This window comes from Giraffa tippelskirchi, chromosome 2, assembly GCF_054371585.1.
Source record: "Giraffa tippelskirchi isolate mGirTip1 chromosome 2, T2T-mGirTip1v1.2.pri, whole genome shotgun sequence".
Classification (NCBI taxonomy): Eukaryota; Metazoa; Chordata; class Mammalia; order Artiodactyla; family Giraffidae; genus Giraffa; species Giraffa tippelskirchi.
The window spans coordinates 233718596-233744222 of NC_137276.1; the positions used below are offsets into that span (position 1 = coordinate 233718596).

The 25627-nt window shown below is 40.7% G+C and overlaps 1 protein-coding gene across 21 annotated transcripts in view; it reads right to left on the reverse strand.

The window, feature by feature from the left end:
- Positions 1–25627, reverse strand: part of ANKRD28 (ankyrin repeat domain 28) — a 199941-nt gene that overhangs the window by 50663 nt on the left and 123651 nt on the right. For 14 of the 21 annotated variants that reach the window (XM_081573252.1, XM_081573248.1, XM_081573247.1 and 11 more), the window contains 3 exons: positions 11200–11270; positions 3660–3860; positions 2209–2296 (listed from right to left, as the gene is read on the reverse strand). In XM_081573252.1, coding sequence (XP_081429378.1) covers positions 2209–2296; positions 3660–3860; positions 11200–11270 — 360 coding nt within the window. Of the gene's footprint in view, positions 1–2208; positions 2297–3659; positions 3861–11199; positions 11271–12184; positions 12506–15672; positions 15750–25627 lie in introns of those variants that run through there. The other 7 variants (XM_081573261.1, XM_081573259.1, XM_081573258.1 and 4 more) reach the window with 5 other exon arrangements.

The window sequence follows — 25627 nt, forward strand, 5'->3', positions numbered from 1 at the left end:
ACTTTCATATATTTAGTTCCTTTTAATTCTGAACACCTAAAACAACTGAACAGTTTTTGAAATTGGGTGTAAATACTCTTCTTTCTCCAAGCTTAAAGAAAGGAATAGACAAGGAAAGAAAAAATATTAACTTCTGAATGTTTAAGCTCAAAAATTAAATGGACTGTAAGGCAAAAAAAATAAAGAATATTTTCTACAATCCACAATCAGTCAAAAAAATGACATTTAGCAGATCAAGGAAAACAAAGTCATCCAAGGACCCTGAGATACCCACACACCCAATCAGAGGCAGCCCACAAAATTCTGTGGGCTTTAATTTTATGAAAACTGCTGGTTAGCCAAGCCTAATGCTTTGAAGATAAAAAGCCTAATGCTCTCTGCTTAATGTGTGAAACTTTTACTATAAGTTATATAGTTTAAAATCAGACTAGTTGTTCCTAAACTGTCCTCAAGAATAAGCTACCTAAAATCTACAGGCTGTGAGGAGATAGCAGGAGGACACCGCAGGAGACTTGCTTCTGGATGTTTTACCTTCAATTAACAGAAGAAAACTGCCCATGACATAACTAGAGGCACAAACCTTTGGTGTGAGAAAAACACCAACAACCCCAGAGTTATTTCCATGACAGGCAAAGATTTTCCTGGACTTGGCATTATTGACAAATTGTTTTGAGCTCATTTGGTCTCTTACGTTTTTCTATTTTACACTTTCATACAGTAATTTTAAATCAATAATCTTCCATCAATCTTCTAGTTTAAGTGAGAGCTAGGAAAAGACAAAACTGAATGCAGAAGTAATGGGAATAGGCTAGGCCTGTGTGAAGAGGGGCCAGACTGCCTCTACGGTCAGTGAGAGGGCAGAGACTAGCACAGCACGGTAGCCCCACTGTCCACGTGACTGCTCCTAAGCAGGAAGACACCAATAGTAGAGGCAGAATGGACTTCTGGGAGGAAGAGAAGAAGTCTTGAGCTCCACGGCTGCAAAGAGAGGCAAGATGCCTCCATCCATGCTTCCTTCCTGAGGCATAGCCTAGCCCTGCAGGACCTGCAGAGTCAGGGGCAGGTGGAGATCCACCGCAACCTGCATGGTTTCAGCACCACAAGCCAGCATCTTCTCTGTTCTTCCGTGAGTATCCTGAGGAAGGCTGACCCTCCTGCTCCCTGGCTGTCCAAGCTCCCTCAAGAAGCCGTTCCCACTTTGGTAGCGCTCTGCTCATGGAGGGCACAAGTCTTAAGCGGTCTACCCCAGGACCGTTTTCCCAGGAACTCTGTTTCAGACCGCAGATTTTAGAGATCCTAAGACTTTCCAAGAGTGCCTCCCCTTCCTGCCCGCCCCGTTCTGGCTGTGCGGCGCCGTTTCTTAGTTCCCCGACCTGGGACTGAAAATACGCTCTCAGCAGTGAAAACGCAGTCCTAACCGCTGGGCCACCAGGGAATTCCCTCAAGAATGTTAAAAGCAGAAAAGTTGGTATCAACACCTCAGTTTTTTTCTGTGAAATCACTGTTGTAGAAATCAAACACGTTATGCCTATTTAATCCAGCGCTTGGCCCAGTAGGTTTTCAAAAAAATCGTCCATTTATTTTTGGCTGCGCTGTCTTCATTGCTTGCTCAGGCTTCTTCCTAGCTGTGGTGAGCAGGGGCCACCCTTGAGCTGTGGCGCATGGGCCTCTCGTCGCAGCAGCTTCTCTTGCTGTTGAGCACAGGCCCCAGCAGTAAGCGCACGGGCTCAGTTGCTCTACAGCACGTGGGATGTCCCTGGACCGGGGCTGGAATCTAGGTCCCCTGCACTGGCAGGTAGGCAGGTTCTTACCCACTGCACCACCAAGGAAGTCCGCTAACAGGCTTTCTAATACATCTTCACAACTTCTACCTTAATATCCCCATACAAACAAAGATGTGTTCAGGATGGGCATAAGAATGAGCTTTTAGTCAACACCAATCTAAACTTTGTACCCCAGGCTTCTATCTAGGATGTCTCCCTTTAAAGGTAAACAGAATTAATTTTAAGCAGCTTTCAAGAGAACTGGACCCAAGGTACTCCTGTCCTTGCTAGCCTCCCCCACCGCAAAGCTGGTTTCATTCAGGCAGCAAACTGAGATATAACTTCTCACTATCCTAAAAGACATGCTATACAAATGCAAGAATGACAATGTCCAACTTTTCCTTAACACTTAATATCAAAATATAAATTAAAAAAAAATACATACCCATATATGCTGCCCAGTGGATAGCACGTCTATCTTTCTTGTCAAAAGCATTAATATTGGCACCTCTAGACAAGAGTAATTTGACCATCTGGAATAAAAATAAACACAGTTTCATCAAAATTGAGAAGTAGAACTGTTCATGAATATCTATCATGAAGACTCATCTCAAATCTCTCTGGCACTGAATTTCTGCACTTGCAGAAAGGAAACACTAGACTCTATACTGAATGCTTTAACATAATTTAATAAACACCGGGACAAAATAAAACAAAAAGTTTTACTGTGGTTGTTACTGAAATCAGGCATCAATATCTTTTAAAGATGCCACTTTGTGCCCTGGTATTTTATGAACAACTAAGCACAAATCTGGGAAGTCTAAAGGGAGAGTATTTAACAGCATGTTTTATTCCTTTTTTTATAGCTCAAAGTGTTATTAAAATTCAAAGTGCTTTCTGGTTCCAGAAATGTCTTAAATTTAATTCAAACACAAATGAAGTGTCCATAATATGATTAGACCTGAAGGCCACTGCACTCTACTTACCTCAAAAAGTACCAAGAGTAGATCTCCATTATGTCTAAACATATTTGCAATAGTCTCCCCGTTGGAAAGGGCATTGCAGATGTCAAAAAGGGACTCATCTAGTGCCCAGAACTGCAGTGGAGGCAAGAACCCTTTATGCTGCAGAAACCGGGAGGAAGAGTGAATACACCACTTTGGCAGCCGGCGCTCAGCCAGTGGGTCCCGGGACTGCCACCTCACTTCTTGTTTTAAAATCAAAGTATAGTTGATTTACAGTGTTTCAGGTAGACAGTAAAGGGATTCAATTAAATATACATATATATTTTTTTTCAAATTCTTCTCCATTATAGGTTATTATAAGATACTAAATGTAGTTCCCTCTGCTGTACAGTAGGATCATTTATATCTACCTCTTTGAGTTTCTGTGTCTGCAAAAAAAAATGAAGGACTGGACGAGCTGGCCTCAAAGTTTCTTCTGACTGAGTCTCCTTCTTCCCTACGTCTTCCATGTACATACACAGGCCCCACTCTTTGCTATAACACACCTAATATTAGCCAATGTTCGCTGTATAAGATAACTACTATTTTTTTTAAATTGTTTTCTTTTGATGGCCTGTCATCAACAAAATCTTGACTAAATGTTCAAAATAAACTGTAAGAAAATAAACTGCAAGAAATTGTGCTGACTTCCTAGATATTTTTTCCTTCAATGACAGAATAAACTTCTCACATTGTTTTACAGTCAGTAGTGTTGGTTGGAGCTGTATCTGATAAACTTCTAAATGTGAGAAAGTTAGATCATGAATTATGATGAAAAGAAGTCTGAGTGTTCGAAGAAGGCAAACATAAATAAAAAGGAGCAAGATAGGCCAGTTCCTTAGTAACAGGGGTGGGGCGCAGAGAGAATCACTGAGGTAGGAGCACCACCTACCTCCCCGTGGCCACTGAAAGCTGCATGGTGCAGCGCAGTTCTTCCTGCTCGATCGGACACGTTTACATTACTCAGAAGAGGAACTAAAGCTTCCGCGCACTTGACAGCTTTATTAGCAGCCGCTATGTGTAAAGGGGTTTGCCAGTTCTTGTCTCGAGCATTAACATCTGCAGAATGCTTCAAAAGTACCTGAACTGCTTCCTGAAACATACAAAGATATAAGTTACATAAGACAAATGACTTAACAGCTTTAGAAATTGTACATGCAAGATGGAAAAACAATTTCTTGAGGAAATACAAAGTTCTGTAGAACCTGCTAGAAACAAGCCAGAAAACAAAATACCCTGAACTAAAGGCAGTACTCAGAGCCATGCAAGATACAGCAAGATAAAATATTCCCTTTGTCCATCCTCCAGCCGAGGCATAGACATCAATCTCCACCAAAATGCACAAGAAGTACTGACGAATATTCTTCAAAAACATTCATCACTACTCTTGATTTTCTAGATGGTGAGATACAATTAATTTATAACTTCAAAGCTTTAAAGATTAGATTTATCACTTTGCCATTAAATACAAAAAAATTTAAAACATACTATTTCCCAAGGTATTACACATGCTGTATTTTACAAAATGAAAAATCACTAAGATCTCGTTCATTAGAGAGTGAGAGAGCGAAGAGGGGAGGGAAGAAAGGAAGTCTTTGCTGTGATTCTACCTTAAAGTTGGTGTTAACAAGGCAAACTAACAGTTTACTATTCAAAGTGAGTGGTCTCCCAGAACACAAGGAAAATGTCACAACACATCCATAAACTGGACTCATGACAAAATCAAAAGGAATCCAGTAAGCCATCAATATTAAGCAATAAAATCGGAACTAAACATAGCAAAAATCTTCTCCTTGCAGGGACAATCCTATTTTTGGCAGATGAGCGACAAACTATATACGAAATGAAAAAGACCAGAAGCAAATTATCTCAGTTCTGTCATTTACAAGGTATCAAGTTTAGTAAAACTGACCCCCTGTTCTTCTTATCAGTAAAGGGGGGAACTAGCACCTGCCCACCACTCCTTTCAAGACTGCTATCAAGCAAAAAGAGCTAATGTACAGCGTGTTCAAAAGATTAAAATAACTATAACTATGCAACATAGCAAGGAACACCAAACAAAATACTATGATTCATGATTCGCGTATAGCCTTTGAAATAAAAAGTAATCGGGACTGTACGAAATCTGGGAAACGGCAAAAGGCTGGAGAGAAGCCCATCGGTCTATCACTCTGCTAAGTAGTTAATCAAGGACATACAGAGGCCGGGCCTGTGACCTCACAATTCCACTCCATTTTACCCAAGAGGAAATTTAAAAGATCCATCTGAAAACATCATGGCAATCTTTTATTTACTGGTAAGAGTCAAAAAAGCAATGTAAATGTCCACCTATAGGAAAATAGATAAAACTGTTGCATATACATACAGGGAAACACTACTTCGCAATAAAAGAAGCGAACCACCAATGCACACAACCAAAAGGACGAACTGCAAAAGTGGTCAAGATGCAAGAGTACACACTGTATGATTCCATTCTTACAAAATTCTAGAGCAGGCAAAATCACTCCACGGTGCGAGGAATCACAGCAGCGCTCGCCTCTGGGGACAGGCGGGGCTGACTGAAAAGGGACACGAAGGCACCAGGGGCAGCGATGGGATCGTCTAAAGCCAGACTCGGGAAAGGGCTGCATAGGTGTACGCATACGCCAAAACTCAAGACTACACGCTTGACGTCTGCATTTTACTCTAAATTATATTTCAATTTAAAACAGGGAACACAGGGAAAATATACATAGAGAGGAATGTGTGCTCAGAATCATGGAGAGCAGGGTACAGGCACTGCCAGGACTCTCAATGACACTCTCATGGGAGACAATTAAAAGCAACATGAATAATCTATAATTGGGTAAACTGGGCACAGACAGCACACTATAGATGGGAGGTCTGCCTTAAGTATTTCCAACCAGAATGCACGAGGCACACATGCGAGTTTCCGAAAAGTGTGTGGAATATTTATGTTCCATCAGCAAGAAGAGAGAGATCAAAGCCACACTTTTGTTTCACAGAAAAGCAAAAATAACTCCAGTTTATGGTTGACGGTGGGTAAGATGGCACCCAGCACAATAGCTAAGACTCTAGAATCGGGACAGATTACAGTCTGAATCCTGGGTACCCCCACGATCACACGGTGAAGTCCTGCCTCCCCCCAACCAAAGTGTGTCTAGGAGGGAAAGGGAGATGAGACGATAAGGGAGGCCTTACCCTGACGGACTGACAGCCTTCTAAGGCCAGGAGGAGGACCTCCCCTCTCTCCCCGCCTCACCAAACATGAGGACGCAGCGAGAAGGCAGGCATCGCGGGCCAGGAAGGAGGCCTCGTTGAAGCTGACCCTGTTGAACCTTCCTCTGGAACATTTAGCCTCCAGACTGTGAGAAAATACATTTCTGCTGTTTAAGTCACCCAGTCTGTGGTATTCTGTTATGGCAGGTGAGCTAATATTGACATAGCTACCATTTACAACTCAGAATAATATAGGCCAGTGTCATATCACAACAGCAGTGACCTTTGACAATTTAGAGAAAACTGGCTTCCCTGATGGCTCAAATGGTAAATAATCTGCCTGCAACGTTGGAGACCCTAGGGTTCGAAGATCCTAGGTTAGGGTTAGGAAGATCCCCTGGAGAAGGGAATGGCAACCCACTCCAGTATTCTTGCCTGGACAATTCCATGGACAGAGGAGCCTGGCGGGCTACAGCCCATGGGGTCGCAAAGAGTCGGACACCAATGAGTGACACTTTCAAAGGACTAAGAACAGGAGACATCAAAAACAAAAATAAAAAAAGGGTAAATTTCTGGAAACTGCAAACCAATGAGCCTGATGTCATACCCTTGTAAAATTCTAGATTTTATTATCAACACATTACAAGCATTCAGAAAAAAACCTGTAGGGATAACTATGTAGGATATACATAGTTTTTACTAATGACAAAACTACCCGAGTAAACTTGATCTTAATTTTCCCATTATTCAGTTCAGTTCAGTTCAGTTGCTCAGTCGTGTCCGACTCTTTGCGACCCCATGAACTGCAGCATGCCAGGCTTCCCTGTCCATCACCAACTTCCGGAGTCTACCCAAACCCATGTCCATCGAGTCAGTGATGCCATCCAACCATCTCATCCTCTGTCGTCCCCTTCTCCTCCTGCCCCCAATCCTTCCCAGCATTAGGGTCTTTTCCAATGAGTCAACTCTTCGCATGAACTGGCCAAAGTATTGGAGTTTCAGCTTCAACATCAGTCCTTCCAATGAACACCCACGACTGATCTCCTTTAGGATGGACTGGCTGGATCTCCTTGCAGTCCAAGGGACTCTCAAGAGTCTTCTCCAACACCACAGTTCAAAAGCATCAATTCTTCGGTGCTCAGCTTTCTTCACCGTCCAACTCTCACATCCATACATGACTACTGGAAAAGCCATAGCCTTGACTAGACGGACTTTTGTTGGCAAAGTAATGTCTCTGCTTTTAAATATGCTGTCTAGGTTGGTCATAACTTTCCTTCCAAGGAGTAAGCGTCTTTTAATTTCATGGCTGCAATCACCATCAGCAGGGATTTTGGGGCCCAAGAAAATAAAGTCTGACACTGTTTCCACTGTTTCCCCATCTATTTCCCATGAAGTGATGGGACCAGATGCCATGATCTTAGTTTTCCGAATGTTGAGTTTTAAGCCAACTTTTTCACTCTCCTTTCACTTTCATCAAGAGGCTCTTTAGTTCTTCTTCACTTTCTGCCATAAGGGTGGTGTCATCTGCATAGCTGAGGTTATTGATATTTCTCCCGGCAATCTTGATTCCAGCTTGTGTTTCTTCTAGCCCAGCATTTATCATGATGTACTCTGCATATAAGTTAAATAAGCAGGGTGATAATATACAGCCTTGACGTACTCCTTTTCCTATTTGGAACCAGTCTGTTGTTCCATGTCCAGTTCTAACTGTTGCTTCCTGACCTGCATACAGGTTTCTCAAGAGACAGGTCAGATGGTCTGGTGTTCCCATCTCTTTCAGAATTTTCCACAGTTTATTGTGATCCACACAGTCAAAGGCTTTGGCATAGTCAATAAAACAGAAATAGATGTTTTTCTGGAACCCTCTTGCTTTTTCGATGATCCAGTGGATATTGGCAATTTGATCTCTAGTTCCTCTGCCTTTTCTAAAACCAGCTTGAACATCTGGAAGTTCACGGTTCACGTATTGCTGAAGCCTGGCTTGGAGAATTTTGAGCATTACTTTACTAGCATGTGAGATGAGTGCATTGTGTGGTAGTTTGAGCATTCTTTGGCATTCCTTTCTTTGGGATAGGAACGTAAACGGACCTTTTCCAGTCCCGTGGCCACTGCTGAGTTTTCCAAATTTGCTGGCATATCGAGCGCAGCACTTTCACAGCATCATCTTTCAGGATTTGAAATAGCTCAACTGGAATTCCATCATCTCCACCAGCTTTGTTCCCATTATTAGACCTTTTCCAGTCCTGTGGCCACTGCTGAGTTTGCCAAATTTGCTGGCATATCGAGTGCAGCACTTTCACAGCATCATCTTTCGGGATTTGAAATAGCTCAACTGGAATTCCATCACCTCCACTAGCTTTGTTCCCATTATTAGAGGGTACATAACATGGGCTTCCCTCGTAGCTCAGTTGGTAAAGAATCTGCCTGTAATGCAGGAGACCCGGGTTCGATTCCCGGGTCAGGAAGACCCGCTGGAGAAGGAAATGGCAACCTACTGCTGTATCACTGCCTGGAGAATCTCATGGACAGAGGAGCCTGGCAGGCTACAGTCCATGGGGTCACAAGAGTTGGACACAACTTAGCGACTAAACTACCACCAGCGGTACATGTGTGTACATACGTGTAAGAAATGCTGCAGGTGTGCCTTGACTTCAAACATACAAGTTATACCCTAGGACACTGATTTAAATCTGATTATGAAATATGGGGATGGGTGATAACAAAAGTTTAAATAATATCCAAAGAGTATTTATTCATGGCTTGGGGTCAGGCACAGTGAAAAGAAGAGCTAACACCTTTGCAAATAAATACAATGTTTGGGTGAACCACTAATACTTCACATGGTGGTCTATTTTAAACTCAGTTATCTTGACAGAACTAAAATGATAATTCTTGGGGTTATGTTAAAAAACAATAAACACATATCCTTCAGAGGATCCAGTGTGATGTGGCCTTTTTAAAATAAATAAACAAAGAAATACACACACACAGCCCTAACATCCAGAAATGGACCTATTCAGAAAAGTGCGCGTTTACAGAGAGCTGAATTGTATGTGTCACTTTAAGAATGACAGTCACAAACTAGTGGTGGAGAGAAGACGGGGCAGCCAGGGAATAAGAGCAGGTGTGCCATGGACGGAGAGCTGGAATAGGGGGTACTTCACCGGAAGCAGTCTTTCTCAACCCAAGTTCAGGGAGGAAATTAACCCTTAAACATCCACTGTCCATGAAGAGTTAACGTCTATGAAAGACTAAACTCAATTTCAGGTTGAAAAGCTTAAACTTATTAGGATTAGCTTTCTAACCTACAGCTTTCACTTAAGTTCAAGCTATATACATAATTTATAAAAAAAATCAGCAGTTAGGTCTCTGGGTGGAACCTGCAATCTGCCTCTAACGTTAATTATTTTAAGAATTTTTGGCCTGTTATCTCTACAGATATGTGAAGTGTTCTTCCTGATAATTTAATCTGGCAAAACTCCACTAAATTTAAGTCACATTCCCAAGAGTCATGCCAAAAAAATAGGTTCAGTTCAGTTCAGTCATTCAGTCGTGTCCGACTCCTTGCGATCCCATGAACCACAGCACGCCAGGCCTCCCTGTCCATCACTAACTCCCTAAGTCCACCCAAACCCATGTCCATCGAGTCGGTGATGCCATCCTACCATCTCATCCTCTGTCATCCCCTTCTCCTCCTGCCCTCAATCTTTCCCAGCATCAGGGTCTTTTCCAATGAGTCAGCTCTTCGCATGAGGTGGCCAAGGTATTGGAGTTTCAGCTTCAACATCAGCCCTTCCAATGAACACCCAGGGCTGATCTCCTTTAATATGGTTAACTTACCAAAAAGTTGCAATGACGGTAATGCTTATCTTCCTTAATTGCCTTTATCTAAAGAAACTTCTTTACAAGAAGGCTAACCACAATCTCAATAATATTACCATGAATTTCAGAGTTCAAAGTATTTTGGTTAATATGTCTTAGTTTCCAGAATTCCCAGATTTGCCTAAGATCACCCAGCTAGAATGTGGCAGGTGATGCCTGAAGCCAGTCTCCCCCAGTCCATCAGCTGAAGCCACCAAGGTCACTGTTCCCTCCCTCCTTCTCCCAACCTGAAGGCCTATGGCCGACAGACCGCCTCTGTCACACCACAGCATTCACAGCCCTTTCCAGTCACTCTGCCCTCCAATCCCGTTCACTTGCCCAGCTCTTGTTTTGCGTTCAAGCTGCAGTTTGTGACGGGTAGCACAGAGAATGGACAGACTTAAGAAGGACCTGGTCCCATGATGGGGAGAAGCAGCAGGAGCGACCCTCTCACTCACAGTCTCAGTAACTGAAGAAAATACTACTTTATACCGTCACACCCTTTTATATTTTAAATTATTTTAAAAGATGTTTTCAACAAGGGTCAAATATATTAAGATGGGTAAAAGGCGTGCTCTGGGCACAACGCATCTGTAAAACACACCCAATCCATTTTAGAAAGGCAGTAAAATGACAGAAAAAAAGAGGGTCCAGATATTTGTTATCATCTTTGCTATCCAACGCTGAGTGGTTTCTGGCAAATTGTTAACTACACAGTTTTTTCAAAATATTTTTATTCTTTAAGGATTTTGTGAGGGCTAGAAGATACGACAAATATAAACACGAATTCTCACAAAATGTCAGTTATCTTGAAGATCAAACAAAGCACAGGATTATAAATAAGAAGGAACTGTTCTTCTTCTTAAGACACTTAACATATTTTAAGATTATATTTAGAACTGGCAACACAGGAGAATTAGTAATGTTTCCAAAATGAATTTTACAGTTTACGTAAACAATATTTCATTTAATCATTACACACTGCAGAGATTACTTCCTGCTCACAACCAGCAGCACCTCTGAAACAAGTCTATCAGGCTATTGTGAACCAGTCAGTAGAGAAAAGCCCTGACGAGGGATTTTTAAGATAGAAAAATAACTGCTGTCCTGTAGGAAGTACAAAAGGAAGAGTTTTCTATTCTCTGCCACTTCAGGCTCTCCACGAGGTCTTCGTCACAAAAGGAAAATGGAACAATTAACTTGGTTTGTACAAATCGCAAAGTAAAGTGACCGGTCTAGGTAGTTTCAGTTGCTTGTTCCTTTTTTGAAAATATAGGATCTGCACACAGGCTCATAGGCAGGCCTACTTAATGATTTTATATACAATATATTTACTAAGAAAAATTTCATACCTCACTACAAGATGCAACTGCTCTGTGTAAAGGTGTCAACCATTTGCTGTCTTTGGCATTAACTCTAGCTCCTGCAACAAGAAGAAAAAAATTAATTGAAATATTTTGCATAAAATGATTTAAAGTAAATAGTTATATACAGTCCAAATTGGATAAATCACAATTGAAAATGTAGTACATTTGTTACTTTCCACTAATAAATTATCCTTAAATTACAAAATAATTCTTTTTAATTTATATTTAGTAACGTATTAGCTCTTTTTATTAAAAATCAAAGAAATATCATTTTATATGTAGGCTAGAAAAGCCACCTTTATACAGAGCATATCCAAAGTGAAAATCAGACCCCATTGCAGAGTGTGTGTTAAAAACCTGATACTTAAATAAATAAGAACACTCAGACATAAAATACAGATCATAACAAAGTTTTCATTATATTTCTTTACTAATATATACATTTAAAAATATATAATTATATAAATATAAATAATTATATAAATATAATTTATACAATTATATAAATATATTTACAAACATATATATTAATTTATATAAATTTATAACTACATAAAGTATAAACATAAAATATTCATTATATTCTTTACTAATATAAAACATAAGACCATTCATTACAAAGTCTTCATTTCTTTACTAATGAATGTATCATGTTATAATGCAATTTAGTAATACCAAAATAGTTCTCCAGTGATTATTTAAAATGCTCTAATACTATAGTTATTTTATAAATGGATACAATGGCTTTAAACTTAGGGGAAAAAATTAAGAATAAATGTACCAACCCACATGTCTTTCCAGGTTATACCTGAAGTTCTGAAGAAGTAATCATTAAAACAAATCAACTATGTATTTTTTGCTTAAAAATTATTAAGTGAACAGACACAAATTTTCTTTAGTAGAATAGAAACACCATTCAGTAAGACAGTAAGTGCATGACATAGTGTGGGGAGGAGGATTTGTCACCTACGTGAAATCTGCTGACTCGGTGCTTAAATCCCTGCCAAACAGAAGCGGCACACCATGGGGCCCCTGTAAGCAGGGACGGCCGGGCCCGCAGGGCTGTGGAGGGGCTAGCGACGGGTCCAGCCAACGAGCAACCCTAGACTCACATCTAGAATCATAACTAGCTACTGAGAAGAGGTTTTAGGTACCTAGTCCAGCCCCCAAACTTTCCAGATGATGAAACGCTGGTACAAGGAAGCGGCTCAACGCCATCAACTGCAGCAGAATTGAGGACAGAACTCAGACATCCTAAGGTCCTAATGTTTACATTCTATGTTGTGAGTGTGAGATTCTAGGTAACAATCAAGTGCAGTGACTCCAAGCTACAGCCTGAATAACCTCTAGCCATAGGTCCCTAACTAGTTGAGTGTGAGATTCTAGGTTATAACAATCGAGTGCAGTGATTCCAAATTACAGCCCTAACGAGTTGTGTGAGCCCTCTGAATCTACATTTTCATCTGTAAGACAGATCTCCTAATACCCTGTTACAGAGATTAACAAGGGGAGTTCCCTGGCGGCCCAGGTGCTTCCACTGCAGAGGGTATGGTTCCATGTCTGGTTGGGGAACTAAGATCTCACATGCCGCACAGTGCAGCAAAAAAAATAAATGACATATAACCACTGTATCCACTACACACAGGGCACAAATACAGTACAGGTAGATTTTTACAAGTCTGAATGTGAAAGAAAATGAATGAAAGGCAGGTGTAGGAAATCATCCACAAATGCAGCAGCTGAAGCTGAACTCTGTGGGCAGGGCCAGCGGGCAGGACACTTAAAAGAATCCTGAGCCAGCAGGAAAGCTTTCAAGACTGCTTAAGGCCGTGGGAGAAAGAAGGGGAGTCAGCACAATAAAACAGCCAGAGACAGTGGTACATCCTTGTAAGAAACATCTGAGCAACTACCAGCCAGGTTTTTTGGAAGCCAAAACGGTGAAAACAGACTTTCCTGACCGCAATAAAGCCAGTGTTTGCTTTGGGTAAGAACACAACATCCGAAGGCGGAGCCCTAGACAGTGAAGGGGCTCCTTCCTTCTCCCCACTTCCCCTCGGTTCTCTATAATCCCCGCATCTCTTTCTGTGATTTTGTATTTATGTGCACAGGAGAAGGGCAGGTCCTGCCTGAAGGGTAGTGACACAGACACTCAGAAGACACAAATACTCTGGAAAGAGAGAGGCAGAGAATTTCTAGAGGCCTGAAAATGTTTGAGTCTCCACAAATGGGAAGGGTCATAAGTCTGACTCAAGGTATTAACCGACAGGGAAACAAAGTGGCTGTCACAAAAAATGAGGATGATCTCCATGTGCTGATAAAGATCCGAGAAACAAAAAGTGAAAACAGCAGTAAGAACTGTATAAATAATGTTCTTTGCTTTTACATAGAAAAAGGAAGATTTAAATATCTATATTTACATAAGGAAACCCTGGAGGAAAGCTAAGCCATCAAAAACAGTGGTTGCCTATCTGTCTGTATTGGTAGTGGGGACGCTGAGAACTGGATGATGTGAGGGAAACTAGGGTGCAAAAGCAGCTGCGCTAAGCTATGTACCTTTAAAGGTGTGTCTATTTTAATTTGGAAATGAAATGGAAATACTACATATTTAGAAAGTGAAATGTACTGATGAGGAAATAAAAAACACTCCAAGAATTCGGCTTCAAGTGCTAAGAAAAAAGTTGCAAAGTAGGAAGGTAAAAATAGTCTTTCTTTTGGAAATGGGTTATCAGATAGACAAGTAAAGGAAGAAAATCTGATTTTTATGGTGCACTTGGCAGCCCAAAGTAAAAAGTCCTGCTGGCTTCATTCTTCCATTTTAAATTACAATAATTAATTAAATCATTTTTCTCTTTTAATAACAAAGTCAAAGTTAATTTTATCAAAAACATGAGTAACTGTAACAAGTAATCCACTAGTGGCTTAATGAGGATACATCATGCTGCCATTAACAACTAGCAGACAACCTGATAAAAAATTTGGTTTGCTCCTTTTGAAGATTCTAAAGATACTTCAGGAAGATCAGCACAACAGCATTTTAGACATCTGATCACATCCTTTCTCAGAAGACACTTATATTCCATTAAATCATATTTCTTTTAATAACACTAATTAGATATTTTAATCCCTTGGAAATTAAAGGTCAAGTATGTGAGAAATGGTTGGGCTACCTCTAAGGGCATAATACAACAAATTCCCCTGCCCACATGGGTTAATTAGCACGTGCTTTATATATTAACAGACAAACATGGCAATGTCCATTCTAAGAGCAGCAGTTGGGTGCACAGTGAGACATGGCTTAAGAGTAATAAACACGGCAGGGCATGTCAGACCCAGGCTACCAGAGCTCATCTCATGGGAGCTCTCTGAAGGTAACCAGACGTCTGTTCCACACAGAGCGCCAAAATTAGTCACATATTCATATAACAAATTACAAAGTGATTCTAGTAATGGAAAAGACATTTCCAAAGGAAAGCAACTAATCCAACAGCTGAAGACTAGCCACAGAGAAGATGAAAACAGGCAAAAGAGAAGGAGAGAGGAGGGAGAGGGAGCAGGAGAAGGAACGGAGGAGGGGTGAGGGAGGGAGGGAGGCAGGGAGAGGGGGAGGGGAGACGGAGGGGGAGCGGGAAGAGAAGGAAATCCTATTCCCTTAAAACACAGAATAGTCTTCCTGTAGAGAAATGAAACCAAAGGTAACAGCTCTGGGGGTGCCGTCACAGGCTCTCTACCTGGCAGAGTACCCAGTATCTGTGACGTAACAAGGATGACCGTAAGTCACTAAGAAAAGATTCCTTTCTTTACTATTTCCCAATCACTAAAACAGAACAGAACACAGCAGCACCGTCTCAACTGCTGAAATCGGGCTACCGGGAGGCGTGCGGTAGGAGAGGCACTGCTCAGAAAGAAGACCAGACAGCAACCTGAAGAGGCGTCACCGACGACCACTGCAAACCCACACCCACAGGACGCCTCTTGAGCACCAGGAGCGTACCTCCCTAAACCAAGGTTATGCTCAACTGCGTAAATCAAACACAGTATTTACTAGAATCCCCCCTTTCCTAGTAGATCAGCTCAGCTTTCCTTTAAGAAAAATAAACAGCCAGAACCTATGCCACATAAAATATCTGAATTTGGATTTACCTTTTCAGACCAGAGATGTGATTAGATTTATAATATGTTAAAAGCAAAAAGAAAACAAGACAGCAAAAATCAACTGCAGGGTCATGCAAACAGGTTGCCTGTATCCATTTGGTAGCACAGTTACATTAGATAGAAAAACCCACATACTCTTCCTTTCACCAATCTTTCCTTTTACTAATTCATACATATAAAATACACTCGGAAACAACAGCTTTTTAAAGATACTTAAGGTAAGAGTTTTTTCAGAATTAGATAAATGTCTACTTCATTTGGAGATAAAACAGAAATTAATTTTAAAAAATAAAGAATCTGGTTCACCTACATCAGTCTGTCACGGCTCTTGCCAGCACTGCAGCCGGAGAGAGGTCTGCACAGGTGAGGAGACAGGCCCTCCTGTCTCCTGGTGGTCGGAGGGGCCCAGGAGGAAGACCTGTGATCTAATAATGGCTCTGCAATCAGCAGGCTGTGATCTGGAGCTGCGCCCCATTACCCCCAGACCTTGATTTTGTGAAAAGTAATCTCCCTGTGCGTGTGTGTGTACATGTGCGCGTGCACGCATGCACATGTCTCTGTCTCTCTCAAGGGAGGCTAGGCCCCAGGTTAAAACAACATAGGAAGCACCTGTTTCTGCAAAGTGAGTTCTGTGAACTCGGGCATTCAAATCACCAGTGTCCCAACTGACTCTAGGTCTCTCAGGTCTTCTCTGCAAGAAGATCTTCATCTGCTTTCTCCCTGATCTGTTCGCTCACCAAGATCTGCCAATTCTTTGATTTCTGAACCTGTTACCGGTAAAATAAGTGAAAGTATTAATTGCTCAGTCTTGTCTGACTCCTTGCTATCATATGGACTATAGCCTGCTAGGTTCCTCTGTCCATGGAATTTTCCAGGCAAGAATACTGGAGTAGGTAAAATAAAGGCAATGGCAAATGATCTCTACGATCCATTTCCAGTGGTAATATTCTATTCTATTTTGAAATATTCATAATAAATTATTTCATGCTTATTAGATACCCTACCCTACTTTAATAAGGTAGTATCATTATAATCAATGTCAGGGTTCTTCAAATTCAGCCCGCAGGTTGCCAGCACCTATTTTGTAAATAGCTTTACCACCTCACAGGAGTCAAGATGAGCAGCTCCCACTGTCTGGATGGCCCCCCCACATAAAGTTATCGACTTCTGATCTGGGCAAAGAGCTTGAGAGTTGATACCATTCAAGTTATTTCTCTTATATGTCTCTAACAATTATAGTCTCACTAATAATTTTCTACAACTCCTGTTTGCAGAGCATAGCTTTCTTCTTTGCTCCTAAGCCACAGAGGAGACAGTCCATATCCAGTGAGCTGGGCCGGGAGCCAAGTATTTTCGCACTCTTCCCAAACTGGAAACAATGCTTTCCTTTGGCTGACTACCAAAGCCAGGGTCAAAGCTTCAGATTCTGTTTTGAGGTTGGGAGTAGAACGAGCGAAAAGCAAGTACATTTCCACTTTTCCACCTGTGATGCTGGACCATTCCCCACCCCACCACCCCAAGCTGGTGCCCTACACCATTTAAGAGGGCGTTATTGACACTAGAGGGCTTCCCTGATAGCTCAGTTGGTAAAGAATCCGCCTGCAAAGCAGGAGACCCTGATTCCTAAGTTGGGAAGCCCACTGGAGAAGGGATAGGTTACCCATTCCAGTATTCTTGGGCTTCCCTTGTGGCTCAGTTGGTAAAGACTCTGCCTGCAATGCAGGAGACCTGCGTTCAATCCCTGAGTTGAAAAGATCACCTGGAGAAGGGAATAGCTACGCACTCCGGTATTCTGGCCTGGAGAATTCCATGGATTGTATAGTCCAAGGAGTCGGACATAACTGAATGACTCACTTTCAAGAAAATAAAGTCTGTCACTGTTTCCATTGTTTCCCCATCTATTTGCTGTGAAGTGATGGGACCAGATGCCATGATTTTCCTTTTTTGAATGTTGAGTTTTAAGCCAGCTTTTTCACTCTCCTCTTTCAGCTTCATCAAGAGGCTCTTTAGCTCCTCTTTGCTTTCTGCCACTAGGGTGGTGTCATCTGCACATCTGAGGTTATTGGTATTTCTCCCCGCAATCTTGATTCTAGCTCAAGCTTCATCCAGCCTGGCATTTCACACAATGTCCTCTGCATAGAAGTTAAATAAACAGGGTGAAAATATACAGCCTTGATGGACTCTTTTTCCAATTTTGAACCAGTCCTTTGTTCCATGTCTGGTTCTAACTGTTGCTTCTTGACCTGCATACATGTTTCGCAGGAGGCAGGTAAGGTGGTCTGTTATTCCCATCTTTTGAGAATTTTCCCAGTTTGTTATGATCCACACAGTCAGAGGCTTTAGGGTAATCAATGAAGAAGAGGTAGATGTTTTTCTGGAACTCTCTTGCTGTTTCGATGATCCAACAGATGTTGGCAATTTGATCTCTGGTTTCTTCTGCCTTTTCTAAAACCAGCTTGAACATCTGGAAGTTCACGGTTCACGTATTGCTGAAGCCTGGCTTGGAGAATTTTGAGCATTGCTTCACTAGCGTGTGAGATGAGTGCAACTGTGCAGTAGTTCGAGCATTCTTTGGCACTGCCTTTCTTCGAGACTGGAATGAAAACTGACCTTTTCCAGTCCTGTAGCCACTGCTGAGTTTTTGAAATTTGCTGGCATATTGAGTGCAGAACTTTCACAGCATCATCTTTCAGGAACTGAAATAGCTCAGCTGGAATTCCATCACCTCACTAGCTCTGTTTGTAGTGATGCTTCCTAAGGCCCACTTGACTTTGCACTCCAGGATGTCTGGCTCTAGCTGAGTGATCACACCATGGTGACTGTCTGAGTCATGAAGATCTTTTTTGTCTAGTTCTTCTGTGTATTCTTGCCACCTCTTCTTAATATCTTCTGCTTCTGTTAGGTCCATACCGTTTCTGTCCTTTATTTTGCCCATCTTTACATGAGATGTTTCCGAGGTATCTCTAATTTTCTTGAAGAGATCTCTAGTTTTTCCCATTCTATTGTTTTCCTCTATTTCTTCACATTGTTTTCTTAGGAAGGCTTTCTTATCTCTCTTTGCTATTCTCTGGAACTCTGCATTCAGATAGGTATATCTTTCCTTTTCTCCTTTGCCTTTCACTTCTCTTCTTTTCTCAGCTATTTGTAAGGCCTCTTCAGACAACCATTTTGCATTTCTTTTTCTTGGGGATGGTTTCAAAAATACAAGCATTAAGTGAATAACTCCCATAAAAATATCTATACTAGGAGACCAGAAAATTAAGTTCTTAAAACAGAAGTTCCTCAACAAAAGTCACTGCCTACACAAATTCCACTAAATGCTAAGTAGATGGGGGTGGGTAGAGTGTAGAGGAGAGGAAGAGTGGTTCAGATTGTAGCAGAGTTGAGAATATAAACCCCGTAGTCACACAGCCTGGGTCTGAAAGCTGGCTCTAGCTTTTATTAGCAGTATGATTTTCAGCCAGTTACTGCATCTCTAAATGCTTTCAGTTCAGTTCAGTCGCTCAGTCATGTCTGACTCTTTGCGACCCCATGGACTGCAGCACCCCAGGCTTCCCTGTCCATCACCAACTCCCGGAGTTCGCTCAAACTCGTGTCCATTGAGTTGGTGATGCCATCCAACCATCTCATCCTCTGTCATCCCCTTCTCCTCCTGCCCTCAATCTTTCCCCGAATCAGGGTCTATTTCAGTGAGTCAGCTCTTCCCATCAGGTGGCCAAAGTACAGGAGTTTCAGCTTCAGCATCAGTCCTTCCAATGAATATTCACGACTGATTTCCTTTAGGATGGACTGGTTGGATCTCCTCGCAGTCCAAGGGACTCTCAAGAGTCTTCTCCAATGCCACAGTTCAAAAGCATCAATTCTTCAACACTCAGCTCTCTTTATGGTCCAACTCTCACATCCATACATGACTACAGGAAAAACCATAGCTTTGACTAGACAGACCTTGTTGCCAAAGTAATGTCTTTGCTTTTTAATATGCTGTCTAGGTTGGTCAAAGCTTTTCTTCCAAGGAGTAAGCATCTTTTAATTTCATAGCTGCAGTCACCATCTTCAGTGATTTTGGAGCCCAAGGAAATATTCAAGTCTCTCACTGTTTCCATTGTTATCCCATCTATTTGCTATGAAGTGATGGGACCGGATGCCATGCTCTTGGTTTTCTGAATGTTGACTTTTAAGCCAACTTTTTCACTCTCCTCTTTCACCTTCATCAAGAGGCTCTTTAGTTCCTGTTCCTTTTCTGCCATAAGGGTGGTGTCATCTGCATATTGAAGGTTATTGATATTTCTCCTGGTAATCTTGATTCCAGCTTGTGCTCTTCCAGCCTGTCATTTTGCATGATGCACTCTAAATGTTTAAGTTAAATAAGCAGGGTGACAATATACAGCCTTGACATACTCCTTTCCCAATTTGGAACCAGTCTTTTGTTCCATGTCCGGTTCTAGCTGTTGCTAAATGCTTTAGTTTCCTTTATTGATAATAATACCTTTAGAGATAAGAGTGGTATAATGAGATCATACATGAAAAAGCTAAATTTAACACAGTACTTGAGAGTACACTCACTGCTTCCTATTACTTCACCTCATTCAATAATAATTGTAAAATTAATTCTACTAGCCTCTAGTGTTAATATAGATTCTATAGATGAATATACTTGTTTGATTACATATAAAATGTCGAAAGTTATACCCCTCATTCACAAATCTTGAAGATGCATCATGTATAAATATTTGATTTCTAGCGAATTTATTCTAGACTGCAGTTTAAAGGGAGTAAGCAGTTTTACTCAGAAAAAGCAAAACAAACCTAACTGGCCAAAATATAAAAGAGAATGGGAGGAAACTCCACCTTCAACAGAAGAAGAAAACAGTTACAATCACAAACAAAAGTATGAAGAATTTCTACCAAATACAGTGAAATCTGTACCAAAATGAAGGGTGTCAGGTGAAGCTTCTTCAATTCTTGGGAAAGCTACAAAGTCGTCTAAGTCATACTGATGTGCATGACTTTCTGCCCCATTCTCTCCACTGTCTGTGTCCCAGAATCCCTGTCTAACACACTTTTAGATGACCTAGAGGTCATCCACAGGAGAATCTCCCTTCATAACACAGAAGAACAAGCTAAGGACGCTGCATGAGAGACCAAGCAAGCACCCTCATTATTTTTGCTAGAGGTGCTGGAAATAGAGGGTAAGAATCAATCACCACTGATCACAACCTAAGTAAGAATCTATGATCTAGGTTGCTGCCAGTCACCCCAACTATCTGTAGTACATCAAGAATAAGGGAAGCTATGCTACCAGGACTGAGAGAAAACACATCCCGTCTGAGAGCTGGGTAAAGAAACAGACACAAGTGCTGCTCACTGTTTGCCCCCGTTCCTCTACTCCTTACTGACAGATGCTCTGGGAAAACGTGTTCGTCAGTGATGTGCAACAGAGGTCCAGTGGTTAGGACTCTGCGCTTTCACTGTCAAGGGCTCAGGTTCCATCGTTGGTCAGGCAGGCCACAACCCACCAACCAAAAATCTTAAAGGATTGAGCACAGGGCTAGAGCAAAAATATACAAAGGCAGAGAAAACTGAGCAAAAGATAGTTAATAGGTAAATATATTTGAAAGTAATTCCAGGAAAGGAGAGAAAGAATTTGTGAACTACCTAGTAAACATACGGGCTTCCCAGGTGGTGCCAGTGGTAAAGAACCTGCCTCCCAGTGCAGGGGACTCTAGAGACATGTGTTCGATCCCTGGGCTGGGAAGATCCCCTGGAGGAGGGCACGGCAACCCACTTCACTGTTAATGCCTGGAGAATCCCATGGACAGAGAAACCTGGCAGGCTACAGCCCATAGGGTTGCAAAGAGTCAGACAGTACTGAAGCGACTTAGCACGCACGTTCTATACACAACTTCAGGGAAATTAAGTTCTGAACAGACCTCAAAGAAGAGCTCCAAGAAAGAGGTAAGACAATGCAAAGAGAAGAGAGCTGGCAGACCAGGATAGAGAAATGGAAAAAAGCAATTAAAGACGAAAGCCTAGAAACAACAAAAAGCAAAATAGATATGTCTTAAAACATAGTCAAGAATCTGAAACCACAGCTAGAACGAACCTTTAAAAACCAGGTCAGCCTTTGTCCCTCCACTGGTTTTCCACATCAGTTTAAGGGCCAAAGCAAGTCTTTAATTGGAATCCTCCCACCTCTGCTTTATTTCCTACTGCTTTTTTCACTTGCCTTCATACATGCTACACTTTGTGATATTTGTTCTTGCTAATCTCTTGATTTCCACCAAGTAACTGCACCAATAAATATGCAAGGCTCTCTTCCTTATTTGCTTCAGTTATCTCCTCGTATGTTCCTGAATTGTTTCCTGATAATCCAACACAAAGAGCAACTGATCCTCGCCCAACATACTATTTCTTTAACTTACCCACAGCAGTTATCACCACATGACAAACTATATATATTAACTTGCAACTATGTCCTTCATTGAAACATAAACTCTATAAAGGCTAGGACTTCATTTATTTTATTTAGGGCTCTACCCACAGCACCTAGAATAGTACCTGCTATGTAGCTATGCTTATTAAGTATTAGCTGAATGAATGAAGAATAGGTAAAATGAAATAACCTAAAACTAAATGTAAAGATGGGCTTCCCAGATGGTGCAGTGGTAAAGAATTCCCCTGCCAACACATGAGACACAAGAGATGAGGGTTTGATCCCTGGTTCGGGAAGATCCTCTGGAGTAGGAGATGGCAACTCTTGCCTGGAAAATTCCATGGACAGAGAAGCCTGGTGGCCTACAGTCCACCAGGGGTTGCAAACAGTTGGACACAAGCAAACAATTTAGTATGCACACATGCAAATGTAAAGACAAAATTACACTCAGAGAAAAGCTGATAAAGACAGATGAAGGATATCTATTTTAGTAGCAAAACACATAATAGAAAAATTTACTGATAGAAAAACACATGGAAATAAAATATCCAAAGATGCAGTAGAAGATATAAATGAAATGAAAATCTGAATTTCAGGACTACGTGTAACTTAGGTTCTAGGAGAAAGACTCGGCAGATTTAGCCTAGGCAAGTTAGCATGAATTTCAGTAATAGAGAATTGAATCCTACAGGTGACCAGGCAGAAGAGAACGGACTATGGTGGTGGAAAGTGTGATGCGGGGATGGAATGTAAACAAAAAAGACCCCAATCCATGACTTTCATTCAACACTAGAAGACAGTGGAATAACATATATAATATTGAAAAGAAAAAGCATAAATTGAGAATTTTATAAGTAGCTAATCTACCAATCAGCTAAAGAAAAAAAGGCAATAGTTCAAAATAAATAAGATAACAGGGAATACAATGTCCATGAGCACTCTGACAGAACACATAAAAACGAAAATTACTTGATTATGATGTCTGTTCAACCAAGATACATCAAAATTTAAAACTTGGGAATAGAAAACCTATGAATAAGGACAGTGTGTGTGCTGAGATAAAAGAGTGGGAATTATGATTACAAAATAGAATGAAATGTCATAATTCTTGACAATGAAAACACAAGAGTGAAAAGAAACAAATTAGAAAACATTATTTCCTAATTTTTCATCATGCAACCCCATGGACTGTAGCCTACCAGGCTCCTCTTGTCCATGGGATTTTTTCAGGCAAGAATACTGGAGTGGGTTGCCATTTCCTCCTCCAGAGAATCGACCCAGGGATCCAATCTGTATCTCTTGCTTAGCAGGTGGATTCCTCACCACTGAGTCACCTGGGAAGATCCAATTTTTCATCATAGTAAATCAGAAAACAACCAAAACCTGAAACACAAACATGGGAGTACCTGTCTCTAAGGGATGATCACCTTCTTTATATTCTTCACTTTTCATTTTAGAGAAATATTATAGGAACAAATAACCTTACCATGGATACCAAAGTAGTTTCTATAACATGAAATTATTAGTAACTTACTTTATTATGTGTTCTTATTGAAGCATACCATGACTTTTGTAAAATGCATGAGTTAAATGGGGATTATTCCACATTGGTTAATTTTTTTTTTTAATTACATCAGTTACAGTGAACCTAATTACTACTACAATATGTCATTGGTAACTAACATGAAGGGCAATAAGAGTCTACCCTAAACTTTACAGCAACAATTTTCATTACCAACTACAAACAAATTAGCCTAATTTGGTTGTCTACTTTCCCCTTCATGTATTTAATATAGTTCTTTATCTAAGAAATTGATGGAGTCAAACACCTAGTTTCAATTCTAATTTATAATGTATTTAAAAAACCCATTCAGTACAATTATAAGGCTGTTTTGAAATTAGGGGTATGTAAATCAGTGCATTCAAAACAAATTTAAGTGGAACTCATTAAGCACCACGAAAGAACCTTGAGTCTACATACACTGTTCAAAGACTACCATTCTGGGTGATTATTCTTTTTCCTTTGGTTTTATTATAATTGACACAGAACATTATGTTAAAGTGTAGAATAAAATGATCTGACATATAGAAATGATTACCACAATAAGCTAACATCCATCACCTCACACAGTTAAATTTTTTTCTTGTGATGAGAACTTTTAAGACTGCATCCTCAGAACTATCTTAAAATCGTCTTGTAACTGGAAGTCTGTATCACTTGACCCCTTTTACTCATTTCTTCTACCTTATACAGTCTATCTCTGGCAATAACCAATCTATTCTGTCTCTATCAAGTTGTTTTTATAGATTCCACATGTAAGTGAGATCATGAATTATTTGTCTTTTCCTATCTGACTTATTTCATTTGGCATAATCCTGAAGGCCCATCTATATTGCTGTAAATGGCAGGATTTGCTTCTTTTTTATGGCCAAATTTATTTTCCCACCAACAAGGGTTTTCCTTTTCTCCACATCCTTACCAATACTTGTTGTTGCTCGTGTTTTTTTTTAAAGGAAGCCATTTAAGAAGTGTGAGGTGGTATCTCATTGTAGTTTTGCTTTGCACTTCCTTGATGATTAGTGATGTTGAGCACTGTTTCATGTACCTATTAATGATATCTCTTTCTTCTTTGGAAAAATGTGTCTTCAGTTCCTCTGCCTGACTTTTATTTCACCAGACTGGTCTGTCTGCTCTTTGCTATTGAATCATATGAGCTCTTTATGTATTTTAGATATTAGTCCTTTATTTGATATAGGACTTGCAAATTGTGTGTGTGTGTTCAGCTGCTCAGTGGTGTCCAACTCTTTGCGGCCCCATGGCCTGTCCATGGGATTTTCCTGACAAGAATACTGGAGTGAGTTGTGATTGGCAAATTACTTTCACCTACTCTGTAGGTTGCCTTTTCATCTTGTTGGTTTCCTTTGCTATGCAGAAACTTTGTAGTTTGATGTAGTCTCAGTTGTAACATCTGCTTTTGTTTCCTTTGTTTTTGGTGTCAAATCTAAAATATCATAACCAAGAATGATGCCAAGGATCAGTCTTACTGTCTATGTATTCTATGAGTATGATTTCAGGTCTTATGCTCAAGTCTTTAACCCATTTTAAGTTGATTTTTGTGTATAGTGTAAGATAGTTGCCCAGTTTTCCCAAAACCATTTACTGAAGAGATGGTCCTTTCCCCATTATACATCCTTGCCTCCTTTGTCATAAATTAACTGACCATGATATGCACGAGTTTATTTTTGGACTCTCTTTTTGTTCCACTGATTTATGTGTCTGCTTTTATGCCAATACTGTGCTGTTTTGATTACTACAGCTCTGATCCTCTTACAACTACACAAGACATTAACAAAGAACTCAGTGTTGACCGTTCTACAGTCATTCAGCTTGTAAAGCAAATTGGAAAGGTGAAAAAGCTCAATAAGTGGGTGCCTCATGAGCTGACCAAACATCAAAAAAATCAACATTTTGAAGTGCTGTCTTCTCTTACTCTATGCAACAACAATGAACCATCTCTTGATCAGATTGTGACGTGTGACAAAAAGTGAATTTTACATGATGAAAATCAGTGATAATAGCTGGACTGAGAAGCTCCAAGGCACTTCCCAAAGCCAAATTTGCACCAAAAAAGGTCATGGCTACTGTTTGGCTGTCTGTTGCCCATCCACTACAGCTTTCTGAAGCCTGACAAAACCATTACATCTGCAAAGTATGCTCAACAAATCAATGAGATGTGCTGAAAACTGAAATGCCTACAGTAGGTACTGGTCAATGGAAAGGGCCCAATTCTTTTCCAAGACAACGCCTGACCGCTTGTTGCACAACCA